Raw genomic sequence first — 17,941 nt, 5'->3', positions numbered from 1 at the left:
TTCTTATAAACACATTTATACTGAGCATTATAGGATATATTTGATTCTGTATTGAGTGAAAAGGGCATTTTTCCCCCTACATATTCTCAACCATTTAGTCACTCTGTTGAGTTGTTTTCTTCCCATTTTTGGTGTAATAGGGTACTTTTTTCCCCCTATTCTTATATTTAGATTTTTTTTTTTTTTTTTTTTTTGGAGAAAATTGGATGCCACCAAACCTGTAAGGTGTTGGTTTTAAATGCCTTTTCTCTGGAACTAAGCAATGGCCTAATTTTGCTAAAAAGAGACAGGAATTTGAAAAAGGACAAGATGGAAGGAAATACTGATAGAACTAAGAAGTATTACTTTATTTTTGTCCCTAAGTTAAAGTGTGACAATGATATGGCCATCACTCACCGTATGTTGTATGATGGGCCTTCACTACACCAACATTTGATATTCACAACCAGGTCCTTCAGTGTAGGTATTGGCCTTGTTTACTTATGAAGAAAATGAGAGTCAAAGAGATAGTTTGCCCAAGGACATACAGCTGGTAAACGGTAAGTGGTAGAGTTAGGATTTTACCCCAGCTTCCTAACTTTAAACCTTGTACTCTTTCTCTTCCAAACATTTAGAAAAGTTTACCTTTAGTAGATTTTACCTTTTTTCCACAATAAACTTTATATTATAGCCTTTTTAGTTTGGGCAGTAATTACATACATACATGCATGCATACATACATACACTTTAATGTTCTGTAGGTTATTTGGGCCATTGGCACTGTGACCAAAGTGATAGTCTTCTGAGCGTGTTCTGAATCTGTGAGGCAGTGTAGCCCAGTAACATAGTGTAGTGACAGCCTGGAGTCAAATCCTGGCTCCACCACTGCCTCATCTTGTGCAAGTTTCCTTTCTCACAACAACTTACACAGTTGTTCTGAGAATTAAACCAAGTAACACACATAGAGCACTTGGCACAATGCCTGACAAATAGCTTCATAAATGCTATTAGTATGTATTCACTTTATGCTAAATTCCTAGCTTCTCCATGAGGTTCTAAGAACTTTTGCTGAGTTACATAGAAATTACAGACTACACTAAAGATATTTCATACCTTCAGGTTATTTGTAAAGAAATGGCAAATATTACCTTTATCATTTTTGACATTTTTGTTAAATGAGATGATAATCACTGCTATTTGAAACCTGTCATATAGGATTTGAGTCTGTCTGCTGGTCAGGAATATTTGCCTCACCCCAGGATTTAAAGTACTTCTAGAAAGAAGCCAAAGGCCGGGCGTGGTGGCTTACTCCTGTAATCCCAGCACTTTGGGAGGCCGAGGTGGGTGAATCATCTGAGGTCAGGAGTTCGAGACCAATCTGATCAACATGGAGAAACCCCATCTCTACTAAAAATACAAAATTAACCGGGTGTGGTGGCGCATGCCTGTAATCCCAGCTACTTAGGAGGCTGAGGCGGGAGGATCACTTGAACCCGGGAGGCGGAGGTTGTGGTGAGCTGAGATCGTGCCATTGCACTCCAGCCTGGGCAACAAGAGTGAAACTCCGTCTCAAAAAAAAAAAAAGAAGCCAAAAATCTGTTTGGAATCATACCTAAAATAGTAATAGTCATTAACCACCAATAAAATTTACCCATGTCTGTGTTTTAACTTTTTATTATATGAGTCTACATTCAGTTATTAAAATATTTGCTATCTCCTTTTCTTTTTCAGAGCATGAATAATCTTTCATTTAGTGAGCTATGTTGCCTCTTCTGCTGTCCACCTTGTCCAGGGAAGATTGCTTCAAAATTAGCGTTTTTGCCACCTGATCCAACTTACACACTGATGTGTGATGAAAGCGGAAGCCGTTGGACTTTACATCTGTCTGAACGAGCAGACTGGCAGTATTCTTCTAGAGAAAAAGATGCTATTGAGTGTTTCATGACTAGAACCAGTAAAGGCAACAGAATTGCTTGTATGTTTGTACGTTGTTCACCCAATGCGAAATACACTTTACTCTTCTCACATGGAAATGCTGTTGATCTTGGTCAAATGAGCAGCTTTTACATAGGACTAGGATCACGGATTAATTGTAATATATTCTCATATGATTATTCTGGATATGGTGCCAGTTCCGGGAAACCCACAGAGAAGAACCTCTATGCAGACATTGAAGCTGCTTGGCTTGCTCTTAGGACAAGGTAAATTGTGGTTGGAATTTATTTTTCATACTCGTGGTGGTTAGCTAAAAATATCTTGTGTAAGAATAGAATAAAAGCTGTTTTTATTATACATAACTGCTATATAGAGGTTATATTTACTATTATATACCTGTGAATAAATATTTTAGACAGCAATTTTAAATTTCACATAATAGCAAAACAAAGTTTTTAAAGACAGTTTCAGGTTTGTTTGTCTACATTAATACACGTATATATGTATTTTTTTTTAACTTAAATTCTTAGCTGGAAGTCCATGGTGCATGCCTATAGTCCTAGTTACTTAGGAGACAAAGTCAGGGGAATCACTTGAGGCCAGGAGTTTGAGGCTGCAGTGAGCTATGATCATGCCACTGCACTCCAGCCTGAGTGACAGCGTCAGACCTCATCTCTTAAAAAGTTAAAAAAAAAAAAAAATTAAATCCAGTGACAAATGTTTGGTTTTTGTAAGCTTTCTTATTGGAGTGTGATATAAAAAATGTTTATTCAAAGCTGCAACCTTTCAAGGAAATGAGAGAAAATACTGACATAGCTAATTATTCACTTGATCTGTCATTAACAGTATGAGGCTGGATTGCTTTCTATTAAAATCTTAAGCCAAGATTTGCATTATTTTATGTGATTACTTCTTGGGAAGTACAACTTAAAGATACCTTATTGGAATTATTTTTCAAGTATTCATTCTGTAAAACTGAGATTTTACTTTATATTCTGTGTTCCTAAAATTGGGAGAGATGATATCAAGTTTAAAAAAATTTTTTAGGCTGGGTGCGGTGGCTCACGCCTGTAGTCCTAGCACTTTGGGAGGCTGAGGCAGGCGAATCACAAGGTCAGGAGTTCGAGACCAGTCTGGCCAACATGGTGAAACCCCATCTCTACTAAAAATACAAAAAAAAAAAAAAAATGTCTGGGCGCAGTGGCTCATGCCTGTAATCCCAGCACTTTGGGAGGCTAAGGCAGGTAGATCACGAGGTCAGGTATTCGAGACCAGCCTGGCCAAGATGGTGAAACCCCGTCTCTACTAAAAATACAAAAATTAGCCGGGCACAGTGGCGGGTGCCTGTAATCCCAGGTATTCGGGAAGCTGAGGCAGAAGAATCACTTGAACCTGGGAGGTGGAGGTTGCAGTGAGCTGAGATCACACCACTGCACTCAAGCCCAGGTGACAGAGTAAGACTCTGTTTAAAAAAAAAGAAGTTTTAATGTTATGATAAATTGTTTAATAAAATTTTCTTACTATGTCAGTTATTCTTTGATTATAGCAGCATACATTTTGGGGAACTAGAAATTGCATTAATCTTTTCTAGTCACCAAGATACCTAAACATTTTTCTTGAAAAAAAAATCACAATTTTGTAGACTTCAGTGTATTATTAGTCAGGTTAGTGTACAATAAACAGATACCTTAATATAGGCTATTCTTTATATTATATGAAAATAAAATATCTGACTTCCAGGATGTTTTAGACTGAAGCTATAGGATATAAAGAAAACTTACTGTTTCTAATTTAATGTTTAAATATTAAAGATTTCATTTAGTCAGGAAAAATTTCCTCAATTTTAATAATAAAGTAGTTAATATTATTAAAGATATTAAAAATATCTTTAAAACTATTTTTCCCTCCAAAGAAATGTAATAAAGTTATGCTCTCATAGCGAAGTTCTACATAAAAGGGATTCTTAAAATCAATTGAAGTTATATAAAAACATAAATATGAGGAATAAGGAAAAAAAGATGGCAAGTAGTAGGTAAAGAGTTGATGGGGGATGGTAAAGTTATTGTTTAATTGATAAATTAAAAACTGCTTTAAATAAAAATCTTTTTTACATATATTGATATCAGTTCCATCAAGCCTTAAAACAAACAGAAACTGAGTGCCCACTTTTTAGAGTCAGTCAGTTGAATAACGTATAACAACTATAAGAAAGTATTATAATTAAAAAAATAGCTTTATTGAGTGATAAGGTTCACACTTTTAAAGTTTAACTTCAGTGGAATAATGAAGTTTTAAAGGGTGCCAAGTTAAAACTGATAGCCAGCTTTCATTATTAGCGCTTCCCAGTAACACAAAAGGGTCACTTTACTCAAACAAAACATGTTAGTATTCAGTTCAGTGTTCTGTGTCTATATGAAAAAATCCCATTTTTTAAGTGGTCAACTTTACTGTTTTTTTCTTTTTTCTTTTTTTTTTTTTAATCTTGGCATTTATCAATTTGAAGAAAACTTTGAAAAATGATTTTCAGCCTTAATTTTTTAAACATATTTGATAGCCAGTGTTAATCAGGAATGGGCAGATTTCATCAATAATCCCATATACTATTTTAGCACTTATATTTTAGAATTTTAGACCTCTGTTTTCTTTCATGTTGAAACAAAAATATAGTTGGAGTTTCATAAGTGTAGGTACTTTAGGAAATATTACTTCTCTGAGCCTGTGTTTCCTCATCTGTTTAATGAAGAGATTGAATTAAATGATCCCCAAGATCTTTTCCAGTTCTGGAATTCTGTCATCTAATGAAATGTGTTTAATTAGAATACATGCCTTTTATTTTATTTGCCTGATTAAAAGTTAGGACTTAAGTAACCAGGAGAGAGAAAATAAATAATGAACTTAAATAATGTTCATTTTTGGGATGAATGAACATTGGAATGTCCTTTTTGGGAAAATTGGATATCCATCATAACTCCAATTTCTGACCTTCTGATGGACCAAAAGAAACTCGGGGCCTGGCATTCACTATGCACCTTTCCCACAAAGTCCTTGAGTTCCTCATCTGTGTGCTTCAGAGGTAAAAAACACTGAACTGGGAGTCAGTATACCTGGGTTCTAATTATAGAGCTGTCACCTACTGGTGACTTTGAAGATCTGCTCATTAGGCAGCTGGACTCTAGATTAGATGGTCTCTAAACTCCTTTCTAGCTCATACTGTTAGGCAGTTGTTACTCTTGTGAGTCCCCTCATGCTTAATTGTCAGCTACCTCTGCGACTCTATCCTTGAGCATTGTCATTGCTAGCTGTAGCCCAAATTTCATGATTGCCACCAACAATGCTGATATTCAGCTGACAGCAACAATGCAGCCTCAAGAACTGTGGTTATGCTGCAAATGTTCATTCTCCTAATTTCTTCATTCGTATGAAATATGTGCAACTAGGTCTGTTGTAAAGAAAAAAGCTTTTCTGAGTTTGCTAATATTTAGAGTCAATTTGAAGTAGACAGAGCCCCACTTTCTGTGTCCTATACAAATGCTTGTGTAGTACTGACTTGAAGAAACTATATGGGGAGAGCTGTGTTACTACCTGTATAGTTGAAATAGTATTATGCCCCTGGAAGAGAACACACGGACAGTTTCCCTCGCTCTTTCCTGGTGAATATCCAGATTCTTAGAAAGATATTTTACCTTTGCAAAAGATTTCCAAAAGCAGCTGTTATGTTCTTAGCTGCCAGAGTGACTGCTGTCTGCCTTCTAAGTGGAAAGGTGTATTTAATGTCACTATAACCTTTAACCCCACATTCATTAGCTCAGGTAGCACTGTACTTACACTTGCAGTAGTTTACATTTGGGATGATTATACTGTAGACAAGTAGCAAGCAGTTCCTTGAACATACTAGGTACCCAATAAATATTTATTGAGTCAATGAGTTTTCATCTATTTAAACCTGTGGCCATTTTAAAGGGATTAAAATAGTACCTTGTAATTTTAGCGTAAAGTCTATTCATAAATAATTGGACCATGTGGTGTTTGGAATTCTTTTTTATCTTTTCAACCATTAGTCCATTTCTACAACTAAGCAAAGATAAATTTTAAGAAAAATCGTAAAATCATAATTTGCCCTTTACTAAAACCATACATATATTCATTTCATACCATAACTATATGTAACAGTTCATCAATATGACCAATTTTGGAAATTAAAATGAGCCACTCTTGATGTGTAGAGAAATAAATAACTTTTGTTACATTGAACGGAAAATAAATATGACCTATTCATTCAACATCAGTTCATTAAAATATTAGTGATATGCCCCAAGCTTAGTCAGCAGTAAGCTAGGTTGAAATATAGTGTAATAAATTATTTAATAAATTTATTTCTTAAGATTGAAATCTTAAAATACCTCAGCAATTATTCTTCCAAAAGATGAAGTAGAGAAACACATGAAATAAACTGATGATACAGACTTCATTGTAATGTTAAAACTAACAGTAATAGCTAAGAAACTTAAGTTTAAAAAATGGATTAGTTGACATTGTCTTATTCTAAGATCAAATCCTTTGGAATGATGGAACATTTCATACCACTCCAACTTTTTTGGTTTTTGTTTTTAACGCCTGAACTTTGTAGATATGGCATTCGCCCTGAAAATGTGATTATATATGGCCAAAGTATAGGGACAGTACCGTCTGTGGATCTTGCTGCTCGATATGAGAGTGCTGCTGTTATTCTTCATTCTCCTCTGACTTCGGGAATGCGAGTTGCCTTTCCTGATACCAAGAAGACCTACTGTTTTGATGCATTCCCAAAGTAAGTAGCAATATTCAAAATAGTTAAATTCCAAGAAACTTGGGAATTTTTTCATCATTTAAAGTATTCATGACACAGTTCACTCAACCATAAACTTCATTTTATATATATTAGCACATAGAAATTATGAAAAATTAATTTGTAAAGAGGGTATTAGCAGGTGACCAGTCAGAAGGCTGAAATGTTTGAGGAGTAGTAATCCAGATGAAAATTGCTGAGGGCCTTACACCTCAGGTGGTGGCACTAGTATTGGAGACAAGGGAATTAATTTGAAACATAAATTTGACAGAACTGAGTATCAGACTGGGTGTAGGATGCTAAAGAGAAAAACTTGAACATGACTACCATGTTTCTGCCCTGAGGTGCTAATGGATAGTGCCATCCAGTGAGACACTTGATGTTAGAGAAGAACAGGTAGAGGCTAAAATGAGTAAATATCTGATTAATGATATCTAACTTACAAAAGAAGTGAATTGAAAAAAAGTTGAATCTTAAATTAACTAGATTAGTAAGTATTGCTGCCACAAAACCTGCAAACATACTTAGATGTATTTGAAAGGAAAGTAGCTACTTTTCCTTCATGCTTCTCAAGACAGGAGGTAGTTCCCACCTACTCTTCATAGTTGGAAAAAATTAATGGCCTATTTTTCTCAAGGAGAAGACAAGAAATAAGTTGGCAAATTTTAGTTTTCTCTCCTTTCTCCAATTGGCAACAATACAAAGGATTTTTTTTGTGAATGGCCGATGGGCCAAAGGCAAAGTCATCACATGGTTCAAGAATTATTTTAAAAACACAGAATTTTCATCATTAGCCAGTAATGGATCACTTTAGTAGGGAAAGTATGTGAACACATGATCTTATCACAAGGGCAAGCTGTGGGCATGTTTGGGTTTTTATTTTGTTTTGGGTTTGTTTTTGTTTCAGGTAATGTGGGTATAGGCATTATACTGCCTCTGTCTAGCTGAATGGTAAAAATGATAGGGATGTATCTGAGTATCCCCATATCAGTGTTGTTGTCAACTTCTGTCTCCGTCTAGCTCCCTCTTTCATTTCTGGTGCACCAACAGAGAGCAACACTAAAAATAAACTGTTTGGCCAGGCGCAGTGGTTCACGCCTGTAATCCCAGCACTTTTGGAGGCCGTGGCGGGTGGATCACTTGAGGCCAAGAGTTCGAGACCAGCCTGGCCAACATGGTGAAACCCCGTCTCCACCAAAATTACAAAAATTAGCCAGGCATGGTGATGCGTGCCTGTAATCCCAGCTACTCGAGAGGCTGAGGCATGAGAATCCCTTGAACCTGGGAGACAGAGATGGCAGTGAGCCAAGATGGTGCCACTGCACTCCAGCCTGGGCGACAGAGTGAGACCCTGTCTCAAAAAATAAAAATAAACTGTTTGAAAAAGATAATATACTTCTTTTTATTTTTTATTCAAGTTTTAATTCCTCTACCGCTGAACATCTTTCTGACAACAGATAGTAAACCCAAGTATTTATTCTTACCAAATGCAGCCTTAGATTATTTCATTGATGGTTTTTTCATTGTCAACATTCCATTTTCATTTTATGTTTATTATAATACCTTTCTCTAAAGATTCTTAAAAAGAATTGTCTGTGTAGTTTCTGTGTCCTCCAAGTTGCCTTTTAAAAAAGTGTTTGTTTTGATTCCTATGTTATTTGAAGTGTTCTCCTCTCATGTCTGATAACTCTTGGTTGCCTGCTTATATGTAAGTAAAGGAGCTGATCAACTCTTTACTCTTACATATAAGCAGACAATCAAGATTTAGCAGATCAACTAAAGGGCTGATCTGATAATAATCTCCAAAGAAGGCTCTTTCTTTCTTTTTTTTTTTTTTTTTTTTTTTTTTTTTTCTGAGACAGAGTCTCGCTGCGACACCCAGGCTGGAGTACAATGGTGCGATCTTGGCTCACTGCAACCTCTGCCTCCAGGGTTCAAGTGATTCTCCTGCCTCAGCCTCGCGAGTAGCTGGGATTACAGGCACGCGCCATCATGCCTGGCTAATTTTTTTTTTTTTTTTTTTGTATTTTTAGTAGAGACGGGGTTTCACCATGTTAATCAGGCTGGTCTCGAACTCCTGACCTCAGGTGATCCACCTGCTACGGCCTCCCAAAGTGCCGAGATTACAGGCATGAGCCACCGTGCCCGGCCCAAAGAAGACTTTCTAAAAGTCCCTCCTGGAGGACAGTGGCCTGACTACCAGCATTCTGGGAGCCACATAGGGAAAATGGGTTCATAGTAGCCAGTATGTAAATGTATATGTTTCCATTGTCTCTATGATACCTCTGTTCTAAACTCTGGCAGTCTTCTAGTTCACAGACATTCCAGTCTTGGGGGCAGGCAGTTTCTGGGTATATGAACAGGCAAAAGGAACTGGGAAGGGGAGGCTAACTTTCTTACACAGACTTTGCAAAAATCCTGTATATTTCAATCACCCCCTTCATCACCATGGTAATTCCTTAGCTTTCTGGGGTATTCTGTTGTATAAATTGGTTTCGTTCATCACTTTACCATCTATCTGCCTAAAATTGTGTTTTCTTCTTTTAATAAATTGTTTCACACATTAATCTTCTTTCCAGCTCCAACATTTTATTATATTTTAGTACATTCTCCTTGTTTTTGTATCTTTATCCTCAAACAAGAACAAAAACATAAAACATTTTGCTGTCATTTTAGTAGGAGACTAGGAGAAAGAATATAGTGAGTGCAGAAAGTGAAATTAGCGCATACTTGAAATAGTTCTTAAGTTTTCTCTTCTGGACACCTGTTTCTCTGTGCCAAAAGTCAACATTGTAGAAAGGTACAGTAGAGTGACAAGAGCATTGAGTGATTCCAGCAAAACCATCAAAACAAGTGCATGAAAATAACTTCCTCAGATAATCTTAAGGTAGGGAGTATGTAAAAGGCAATTTTTGAATCTTACTGGAAATTCAGGAGACATTCTTACCTTCTGAACTGATTCATACAATTCTCATATTTGAATTATCTGTCTGATATAGCACAAGAATATGTTCCTTTACATAGTTAATTTATTGCATTTTTCCCCCTTCCTTTTTCCCTGCAGCATTGACAAAATCTCTAAGATAACCTCTCCAGTATTAATAATTCATGGGACTGAAGATGAAGTCATTGACTTTTCACATGGCCTCGCATTGTTTGAACGTTGCCAAAGACCTGTGGAGCCTCTCTGGGTTGAAGGAGCAGGTCACAATGATGTGGAACTTTATGGACAGTATCTTGAAAGGTTGAAACAGTTTGTGTCACAGGAACTGGTAAATTTGTAAAATATTCTGTAAATTTGCTACTGGGTTTTCCTTTCTTGCTGAACTGCACTCTTTGGTAAATAACATAAAACCTGAAGGTTTTGTTTGCAAATCATGTCAGTTGCCTTCATAAATGTACAGGTAATGATTTGTTAACAGACTTAATGAAGGTTTTAATTACCAGAACTAAAAACTGGAAATAACAGTACCGTGCAGTCAGGCTGTGTAATTTATATTTTTTCTGTGAATTTTTTTTTAACATCAAGATGAGTACTGTATGAGATTTTAATTCTATAAAATCAAATGCTGTAAAAGTATTGCCAAATGCTTTTGCATACTAGAAACAAATTTATAAATATTTTTAAAACATCTCAATATATTAAATCTTATCCTGGAATACAACTGTAATATTTTGAAAAAAGCTATGTATCTAAAGCAATTTAAGTACTCATAATGGAATGAACTGTAAAAGAGATTTAAAACCATGCAAGTTCACTAGAATTAACCTAAACCCTGTTGTACAGGGATAGAGGTTTAAAGTTATTTTATTGTAAAATACATTGAATTTTCTGTATACTCTGATTACATACATTTATCCTTTAAAAAAGATGTAAATCTTAATTTTTATGCCATCTATTAATTTACCAATGAGTTACCTTGTAAATGAGAAGTCATGATAGCACTGAATTTTAACTAGTTTTGACTTCTAAGTTTGGTACTGTGAGGCAAGTACTTAAAATTTTCATGCTGGTTACTTAAAAGGCATTTAGAGATTTCAAGAATGATTTTGTATGCGATGTTTTAAATTTTGACTGATCTCATAGTCTTCATAGAATTGCAGTAGTCTTCATTGTATGAAATCCCGAAAGTCCATGAGTTGATCTTAAAGACCACTAACAGACTGGCTATCAGATCCCTTTTCACTTTGGCTATTTTTTTCATTTTTTGAGATGGAGTCTTGCTGTGTCACTGAGGCTGGAGCGCAGTGGCGCGATCTCGGCTCACTGCAACCTCTGCCTCCTGGGATCAAGTGATTCTCCTGCCTCAGCCTCCTGAGTAGCTGGTATTACAGATGCTTGCCACCATGCCTGGCTAATTTTTGTATTTTTAGTAGAGACAGGGTTTTGCCATGTTGATCAGGCTGGTCTTGAACTCCTGACCTCATGATCTGCCCTCGGCCTCCCAAAGTGTCGGAATTACAGGCATGAGCCACTGCGCCTGGCCCACTTTAGCTATTTTTAAAAATAGGACCTATTGTTTTGGATTACTATCTGAGAATTTCATAGATTCACTCCTGGGTATAGGAGATAAGAATACGTTTAATTCATAACTTTTATATTAACCAATATAGTAAAAAAATAAAGCTCACACATACAAAAACTAAGTTGCCTTTCCTTGAATGAACCCTGTCTGAATAAAACAATGAAAAATAAAAATAAAATTAATGGTATGTAGTCTAATTTGTAAATGAATGAATATGGAAATAATACACACTGTGGATATATTTTAAGGCCTTATGTAGTTTTAATTGTTCTGCTCGTTCCATGGTTATGTTTAAGACTATAGTATATGACTCTCTTCAAAGTATATCAAGTATTGTGAATGCTTTGGTTCAGATGTGTCAAATTAACAGTAAAACAACAAATATACCACTGACCTGTGCTTATTTGCCTTTTTCCATGCTCCCCACCCCCACACTAGAAAGAGTGAAAAAAAATTACCCTTCGTTTTTATAGGACATAGTTTGAAAATTTTTTAAATTATATCATCACTTTTTTGGAGAGGTCTTTCTTTCTCAAGATTGTCTTGTAACCTATACAGTTTCTTCTTTGTACAGCATACAACCCAGGGCTTAGCTAAATGTTTTCTTTGATTACCTGGGGAAATCTAAATATTGACCCTATTCATTCAGTGTTCGTTCATTCAACAGACAGTTACTGAATGTATAAATCATGCAAAAACCTGTGCTAGGTAAAGACAGACTGTGTCCTCATAGATTTCATGGTATAGCCAAGGAGACAGGCACCTCATTGCACAAATATTACTATTTTGATAAGGGCTGAAGGAGATTTGTAAGGTATTGTAACAGGTAAAAGGTACTTTTGGGAGGGGAACATAGGGAGCAGGGCAAGGAAGAGTCCCCCAGAGAAGTGGTATTTCAGCTAAGTTTTGAAGGATAACTAAGAATTGGGTAGACCTGGGTGACCCAGGGGAAGCATTCCTAGCTGAGGGGAATGAATAATATACGGAAGCCTAGAGGAAGGAAGGTGCAGTTAAATATGAAGACTGGGCCAGGGGCGGTGGCTCATGTCTGTAATCCCAGTACTTTGGGAGGCTGAGGCAGGTGGATCACGAGGTCAGGAGATCGAGACCATCCTGGCTAACACGGTGAAACCCTGCCTCTACTAAAAACACAAAAAGTTAGCTGGGCGTGGTGGCACGTGCCTGTAGTCCCAGCTACTTGGGAGGCTGAGGCAGGAGAATCACTTGAACCCGGGAGGTGGAGGTTGCAGTGAGCCGAGATCGCACCACTGCACTCCAGCCTGGGTGACAGAGCGGGACTCTGTCTCAAAAAAAAAAAAAAAAAAAAGAAAGTTTGGCCTATGCATGAGGCTGCTAATTAGGAACACAATTACAGATGGCATGGTGAACCCTAGTCTTTATCCTAGAAACAAATAGGCCATTGATAGAAAAAGGAAACAGCACTTGTCAAGAGTATAGATGAAAAAATCTGGAGATTTTTGCTTGCTGGAAATAACGTGTAAGTCAGTTGTGTAGAAACTGATCTAATTTTAGAGTGGTGAAAAATACATCATGGGAAAATGATACACAAAGTGCTGTTCAAACCACATTTACATTACTAATGTTATTCCAGGATGCAGTGAAAGGATATTTACAAATTAGAGCAAATCCTGAGGTATTTGCCAAGTTGGAAAAGGTACCGTAAACTGAAACTCCCAAACCAGCTGAAAGATGTGACTAAGGAGTAATAGCTACCTTCAAATATTTGAGAGGCATGTACAATGTATTCTATCTGGCTCTCAGAGCAGGACTGGGTGAAAATTACACAATACCAGATTAAAGCTCAGTATGAGAAATAACTTTATGGCTATTTGTCCATAAAGGAAAGGGATTGCTTCCTAAGCATTAATGAGTATCTTATCACTAGAGACAGAGCAGAAGCTGAATGACATCTGTCATAGGTGTCACAGAAGAAATTCCAGATTTAAATGAAAAGTCGAACTAGATGTACTGTGTGTAAGGTCGTTTGAGACTTTGTATTCCATTTTGATTTCCCCTACTTACTCCTGAGAGCTTACCTATGGTTTTTAGAAGACAGTATGATGTAGAATTAAATTGGCAGTCAGATCTGGGGCTCTTGTCAGCTAACAGTGATTAGATCTGCAACATTGGGCAAGTTACTTCTGGACCTCAGTTTTCTCACTAGAAATTAATGGAACTAATTGAATAATAATATCCCTTACATTTCTAATGTAATGTGAAAATTTCAGCCCTACTCACACGTAATGGCTCATATCAGTTTTTAGCCTTAACTGATGACTAAAATGGTCCCAATTTGTTTGTTTTGATATTTGGCTTTTGTACATACTAACATAGTACAATTTTGATAGTAACACAAATCCTTGGTCTCGTGCCATATCCTCCAAGTACAAAAAAGAATGATGAAGAAGAACTTTCATGAACTAGTTTGTCATCTTCATACTTTTCCAGGTTTCTTACACAAATTTACCAGTTCTGTATCCTACATGAATATATACCATAGATTTTTTTTTTCTCGGTGATTTCTATAAATATATAGGTAGTGTTCACTTTAAGAGAGCTTCATAAGTGAAAATGAATTTTAAGCAGGGAGAGGTGGCTCAAGCCTGTAATCCCAGCTACTTAAGAGTCTGAGGTGGGAGGACCACTCGAGTCCAAGACTAGAAGGCTGCAGTGAACTGATTGTGCCAATGCACTCCAATGGAATGAGACCCTGTCTCTGCAAAAATAATTATAAAATGAATTTTAAAAATTGTAGACTGACAGCAATTATCATGTAAATAGTGGTATTCTTGCATTTAGACATACATGACAAAATCTTAAGAGTGATTTTTCATAAACAGTTATGGAAAGCCACATAAACTCAGATTATGAAAACTGCAGAGATGATATAGCCTAATCCCTTTATTTTACAGGTGCAGAAACATAAAGAAGGGAAGTGATTTTCTCAAGGTCTACAGTTTTCAATGACGGTACTATGTATTCCATTATCTTCTCTTTACCAAACTTAACTGGATTAATATACCAATGATCCTTTCAAATTATATGACATAAACTTATTTGCTCTCCAATGTTAGTCACAATTGTATTTTTTTAATGGGTAGGTTCCTCCTTGTCAGCTAGTTATTCATTGAATAGTAAATTGGTAGATTGTGCCAATTAATTCTCAAGTTAATGATTATTTAAAGATTTAATACTAATTCATTTTACTAGGCACAGTTACAGTTAATTAGTTATGTTGAAACCTGGTGAGGATGGTAGCCACAGACACATGAATAAACAAGTGTTTACTTCAGAAGCTGATTTACTATAAATTGTAACACACAGAATAAGCAATTACATTGAAAAAAGTATCAATATAGTTACTACGAATTAGCTTTTAGCTTGTTGCTTTGTTTTAAAATAGGCAATTTATTCAAACATGATAACATGTTGTATTCTGATAATGTGCACCCCAAATGTCCAGTAACCAAAAAAGTAACAATTTATGCTTACGATACTTGGAATTAGGCTTTGAGTTTGAGCTTGCAGAATGGAGAAGACATTTGTCTATCGTATCTCTAAATGGATTATGCCTCTGACTGAATAGTTGAATGAGTAATGCTAAGGAAGGAAGCAAACACCTCTATGCTGGAAATGACCCACTTGACATTAGAGTTGTGTGTTTTACTTTTTCTTTTTTTAGGGAAAGTACAAAGGTCTTAACAAATGTCAGTGAGCTGAAAGCTGTTAAACTGGCTTTTTCGTATGAAGCCAGATGGACATGAAACTATGTTACTCCCTCTGTTTCCTCTTGTAGGCCGTGTACTAAATTTGCATAATATGACACTTTTAGAAAAAAGTTTTAATAGTGTGCTTTAAAAAATGACGTTATATTAGAAAAATGGGGAAATGCTGTTTTTAGATCATTTTTATCTCCTAATAAAATGCAAGTTTCAGCCACTGTAGTACTTGATTAATTCAAAATTTGGATTTCTTTTTCCTCTAAAACAACTACTTAAGGCAGTATATTGAAGTAGATTCAGTCTTCTGGTTTTTGAAGAAGAAAAGAAGTAGAGAGGGTAGCAGGTAGGTTTATGAATATAGGGGCACTATGTATGGTGAATTCATAGACTATAAATCAAAACTTATAATTAGCATTCTCATGTTATGAATCTTAAATGAAACTTGTGTTTCTATTTGAACACCTAATAACTTTGGTAAAGTCAGAGGCCATCTATATTACTTCACCAAAGTGAGAATTTGCTACTTTTTGAGCTCTTTTAAGTCTAGAAGTCTGGGCTCCAAGCCTTCAAGGCCCATCCCCGGGAAATAGAATGGGCAGAAGGGAGGGAGACAAAAGAAAATAGTTTATATATCCCTAAATATATCTGGTGCTGTCAAAAATGATAATTAAACTTGCTAAAGTATTCAGTGTAATCCTAAATGAAAAAGAGAGTATAAATGATTACACCTCTGTAAAATAAAATGTAAGTGTCTATGGAATAAAAGCAGAAGGAAATAAATACAATGAAACAAATGATTGTGTTGAGGCAATAGGATTATGGGTGAGTTTTTTTCCTTGACCTACTTAGAAAGGTATCTTTTATGTTGGTGTGTTATTTTTTATGGTTGAAAAGAAGGGGGGAAACCTATTTCTTTGCTGTCTCCTGGTTTTCACTGTCAGAAACTGGCTTCTGGACTTCTGAAATCATAAGACTCAAGAATAGATAAAGGAGAAGTAATTCTCAAATGTGTTTTTAGCCTGGCTATCAGAGCAGCAAATAAAAGTAGCTGGAGGAGGGGAGGATTCCTTTATTTGGGTGAGCAATATTGAATTTTGTGTTTTGTTTTGATAGGGAGTGTAATGAATAGGATAATAATATCTGAAACTTACCCTCACTGAGTAACAGGTCTAAAGTACTTTTTAGGCAATGCCTACATAATATATTAATGTTAAAAACTCAACAATGCATTGTTATAGTTACTACTTTACCATCTGTAGTCATTTCCTTAGCCCATTACAGCTTTGTTTTTACTCACTTCCTATGTGCTATTATACTACACATACATTACATTTCTATATGTTATATAGGCCCAACAATCCATTATATACATATTATTTGAAATTGCTTTTTTAAATCAATTAAAGGAGGAAAAATATGCATTTATCATTACATAATTATCAATGTTGTTTGTTCCTGTAGATTCATATTTCTGTAGGGTCACTTGATTTCAGCCTGAAGAACTTCGTTTAGTATTGTAAAATGAGTCTGCTAACAAATTCTCAGTTTTGCTTATCTGGGAAAGTATTTATTTCATCTTTGCTTTTGAAAGATAGCTTTACTGTATATAAGATTCTTGGTTGCCAACTTTTTTCTTTGAGCATATGAAATGTTTTCCCATTGCCTTCTGGCTTCCATGGTTTCTGATGAGAAGTAAGGTGTTAATCTTAAATCTTATTGAAGTACCTTTGTAAATGATGCATTGTTTTTCTCTTGCTGATTTTAAAACTTCTCCTTGTCTTTGACTTTCAGTATTTATACTATAAAGTATCTGCTTGTGGGCATCTTTGCTTTTTTTCCGGAGCATTCATTAAGCTTCTTGGATGTATAGGTTATTGCTTTCTAATAAAATTGGAAAGTTTTCTGCCATTATTTCTCCAAATATTTTCTTTTCTGTCCTGGTACTCAGCACAAGGGCTACAGGATTACAGCTGCTCTTATGTTAATGGACCTCGGGCTGCTTTGCTTTTTTAGATTCTTACGTTTATTCTCTGCTTTCCTCTGTTGTCCTTTCATATTGTCAGCTGTTGCTACTTAACTACTGTGAGTTTGTTTCTTTTGCTCCAACTTGCTTTTTGTGTATTTCTACTCAGATGATCTAGGAAACTTGATAATTAAACTTATTATGTTATGTCTAAATTAAGAGCAAAATAGCTCTGCTTAAATCTGTGAAAGGCTGTGCTGTGAGCAATAGCCAGATAGCCAAGACTAAAGTTGCCCCTACCCTGAAGTAAGAAGTAGTAACACCAGGCGCAGTGGCTCACACCTGTAATCCTAGCACTTTGGGAGGCTGAGGCAGGCAGATTACTTGAGATCAGGAGTTTGAGACCAGCCTGGCCAACATGGTGAAACCCCATATCTACTAAAAGTACAAAAATTAACCAGGTGTGGTGGCATGCCTCTGTAATCCCAGCTGCTTGGGAGGCTGAGGTGCGAGAATCGCTTGAACCTTGGAGGTAGAGATTGCAGTGAGGCAAGATTGTGCCACTGCATTCCAGCCTGGGTGACAGAGTGAAACTCCATCTCGAAAAAAAAAAAAAGTAGTAGTTACTAGCTGCCCAGTTGATTTGGTTCTGTCCAGCAGGTAAGGATTACTAGGGCTGCTTGCTAGGAGTCTGCTTTTCTTGTGAATGTTACTGCTGTTATCTTTTGTATTTCTTTTTTAAGAAGTCATGAATTTTCAAGAACCAGAGGAATATATCCCCAAGTTTTGCTAGTGTTGAGTCAGTGGTTTCTAAATGACTCATCAGCAATGTGAGAAATTGAGGGGGAATATGTGAAGTGGTAGTATGCATCAATCAGCCTTGAGCTTAGTGTAGTTTGATAACCATCATTGACTGAGATGATGAATATGGAAGTGTTCCCTTTGAGAACAAAGACAAAAAGTTGAGCAG

The 17,941-nt window shown here is 36.1% G+C and overlaps 1 protein-coding gene across 6 annotated transcripts in view; it reads left to right on the top strand.

The window, feature by feature from the left end:
* The window catches only part of ABHD17B (abhydrolase domain containing 17B, depalmitoylase), a 50,250-nt gene extending 33,946 nt beyond the window's left edge, over nt 1-16,304 (top strand). For 2 of the 6 annotated variants that reach the window (XM_009456725.5, XM_054658141.2), the window contains exons 2-5: nt 1,711-2,180; nt 6,542-6,721; nt 9,804-10,011; nt 14,199-16,304. In XM_009456725.5, coding sequence (XP_009455000.2) covers nt 1,714-2,180; nt 6,542-6,721; nt 9,804-10,011; nt 14,199-14,225 — 882 coding nt within the window. In that variant the 5' untranslated portion in view covers nt 1,711-1,713 and the 3' untranslated portion in view covers nt 14,226-16,304. Of the gene's footprint in view, nt 1-1,710; nt 2,181-6,541; nt 6,722-9,803; nt 11,659-14,198 lie in introns of those variants that run through there. The other 4 variants (XM_054658140.2, XM_054658142.1, XM_054658143.2 and 1 more) reach the window with 4 other exon arrangements.
* Nucleotides 16,305-17,941: the final 1,637 nt, after the last annotated feature.

The sequence above is a fragment of the Pan troglodytes genome, chromosome 11, assembly GCF_028858775.2.
Source record: "Pan troglodytes isolate AG18354 chromosome 11, NHGRI_mPanTro3-v2.0_pri, whole genome shotgun sequence".
In the NCBI taxonomy this organism is placed as follows: domain Eukaryota; kingdom Metazoa; phylum Chordata; class Mammalia; order Primates; family Hominidae; genus Pan; species Pan troglodytes.
Note: the sequence above shows the minus strand (reverse complement) of the source record. Positions and strands in the feature narration are given on the sequence as shown.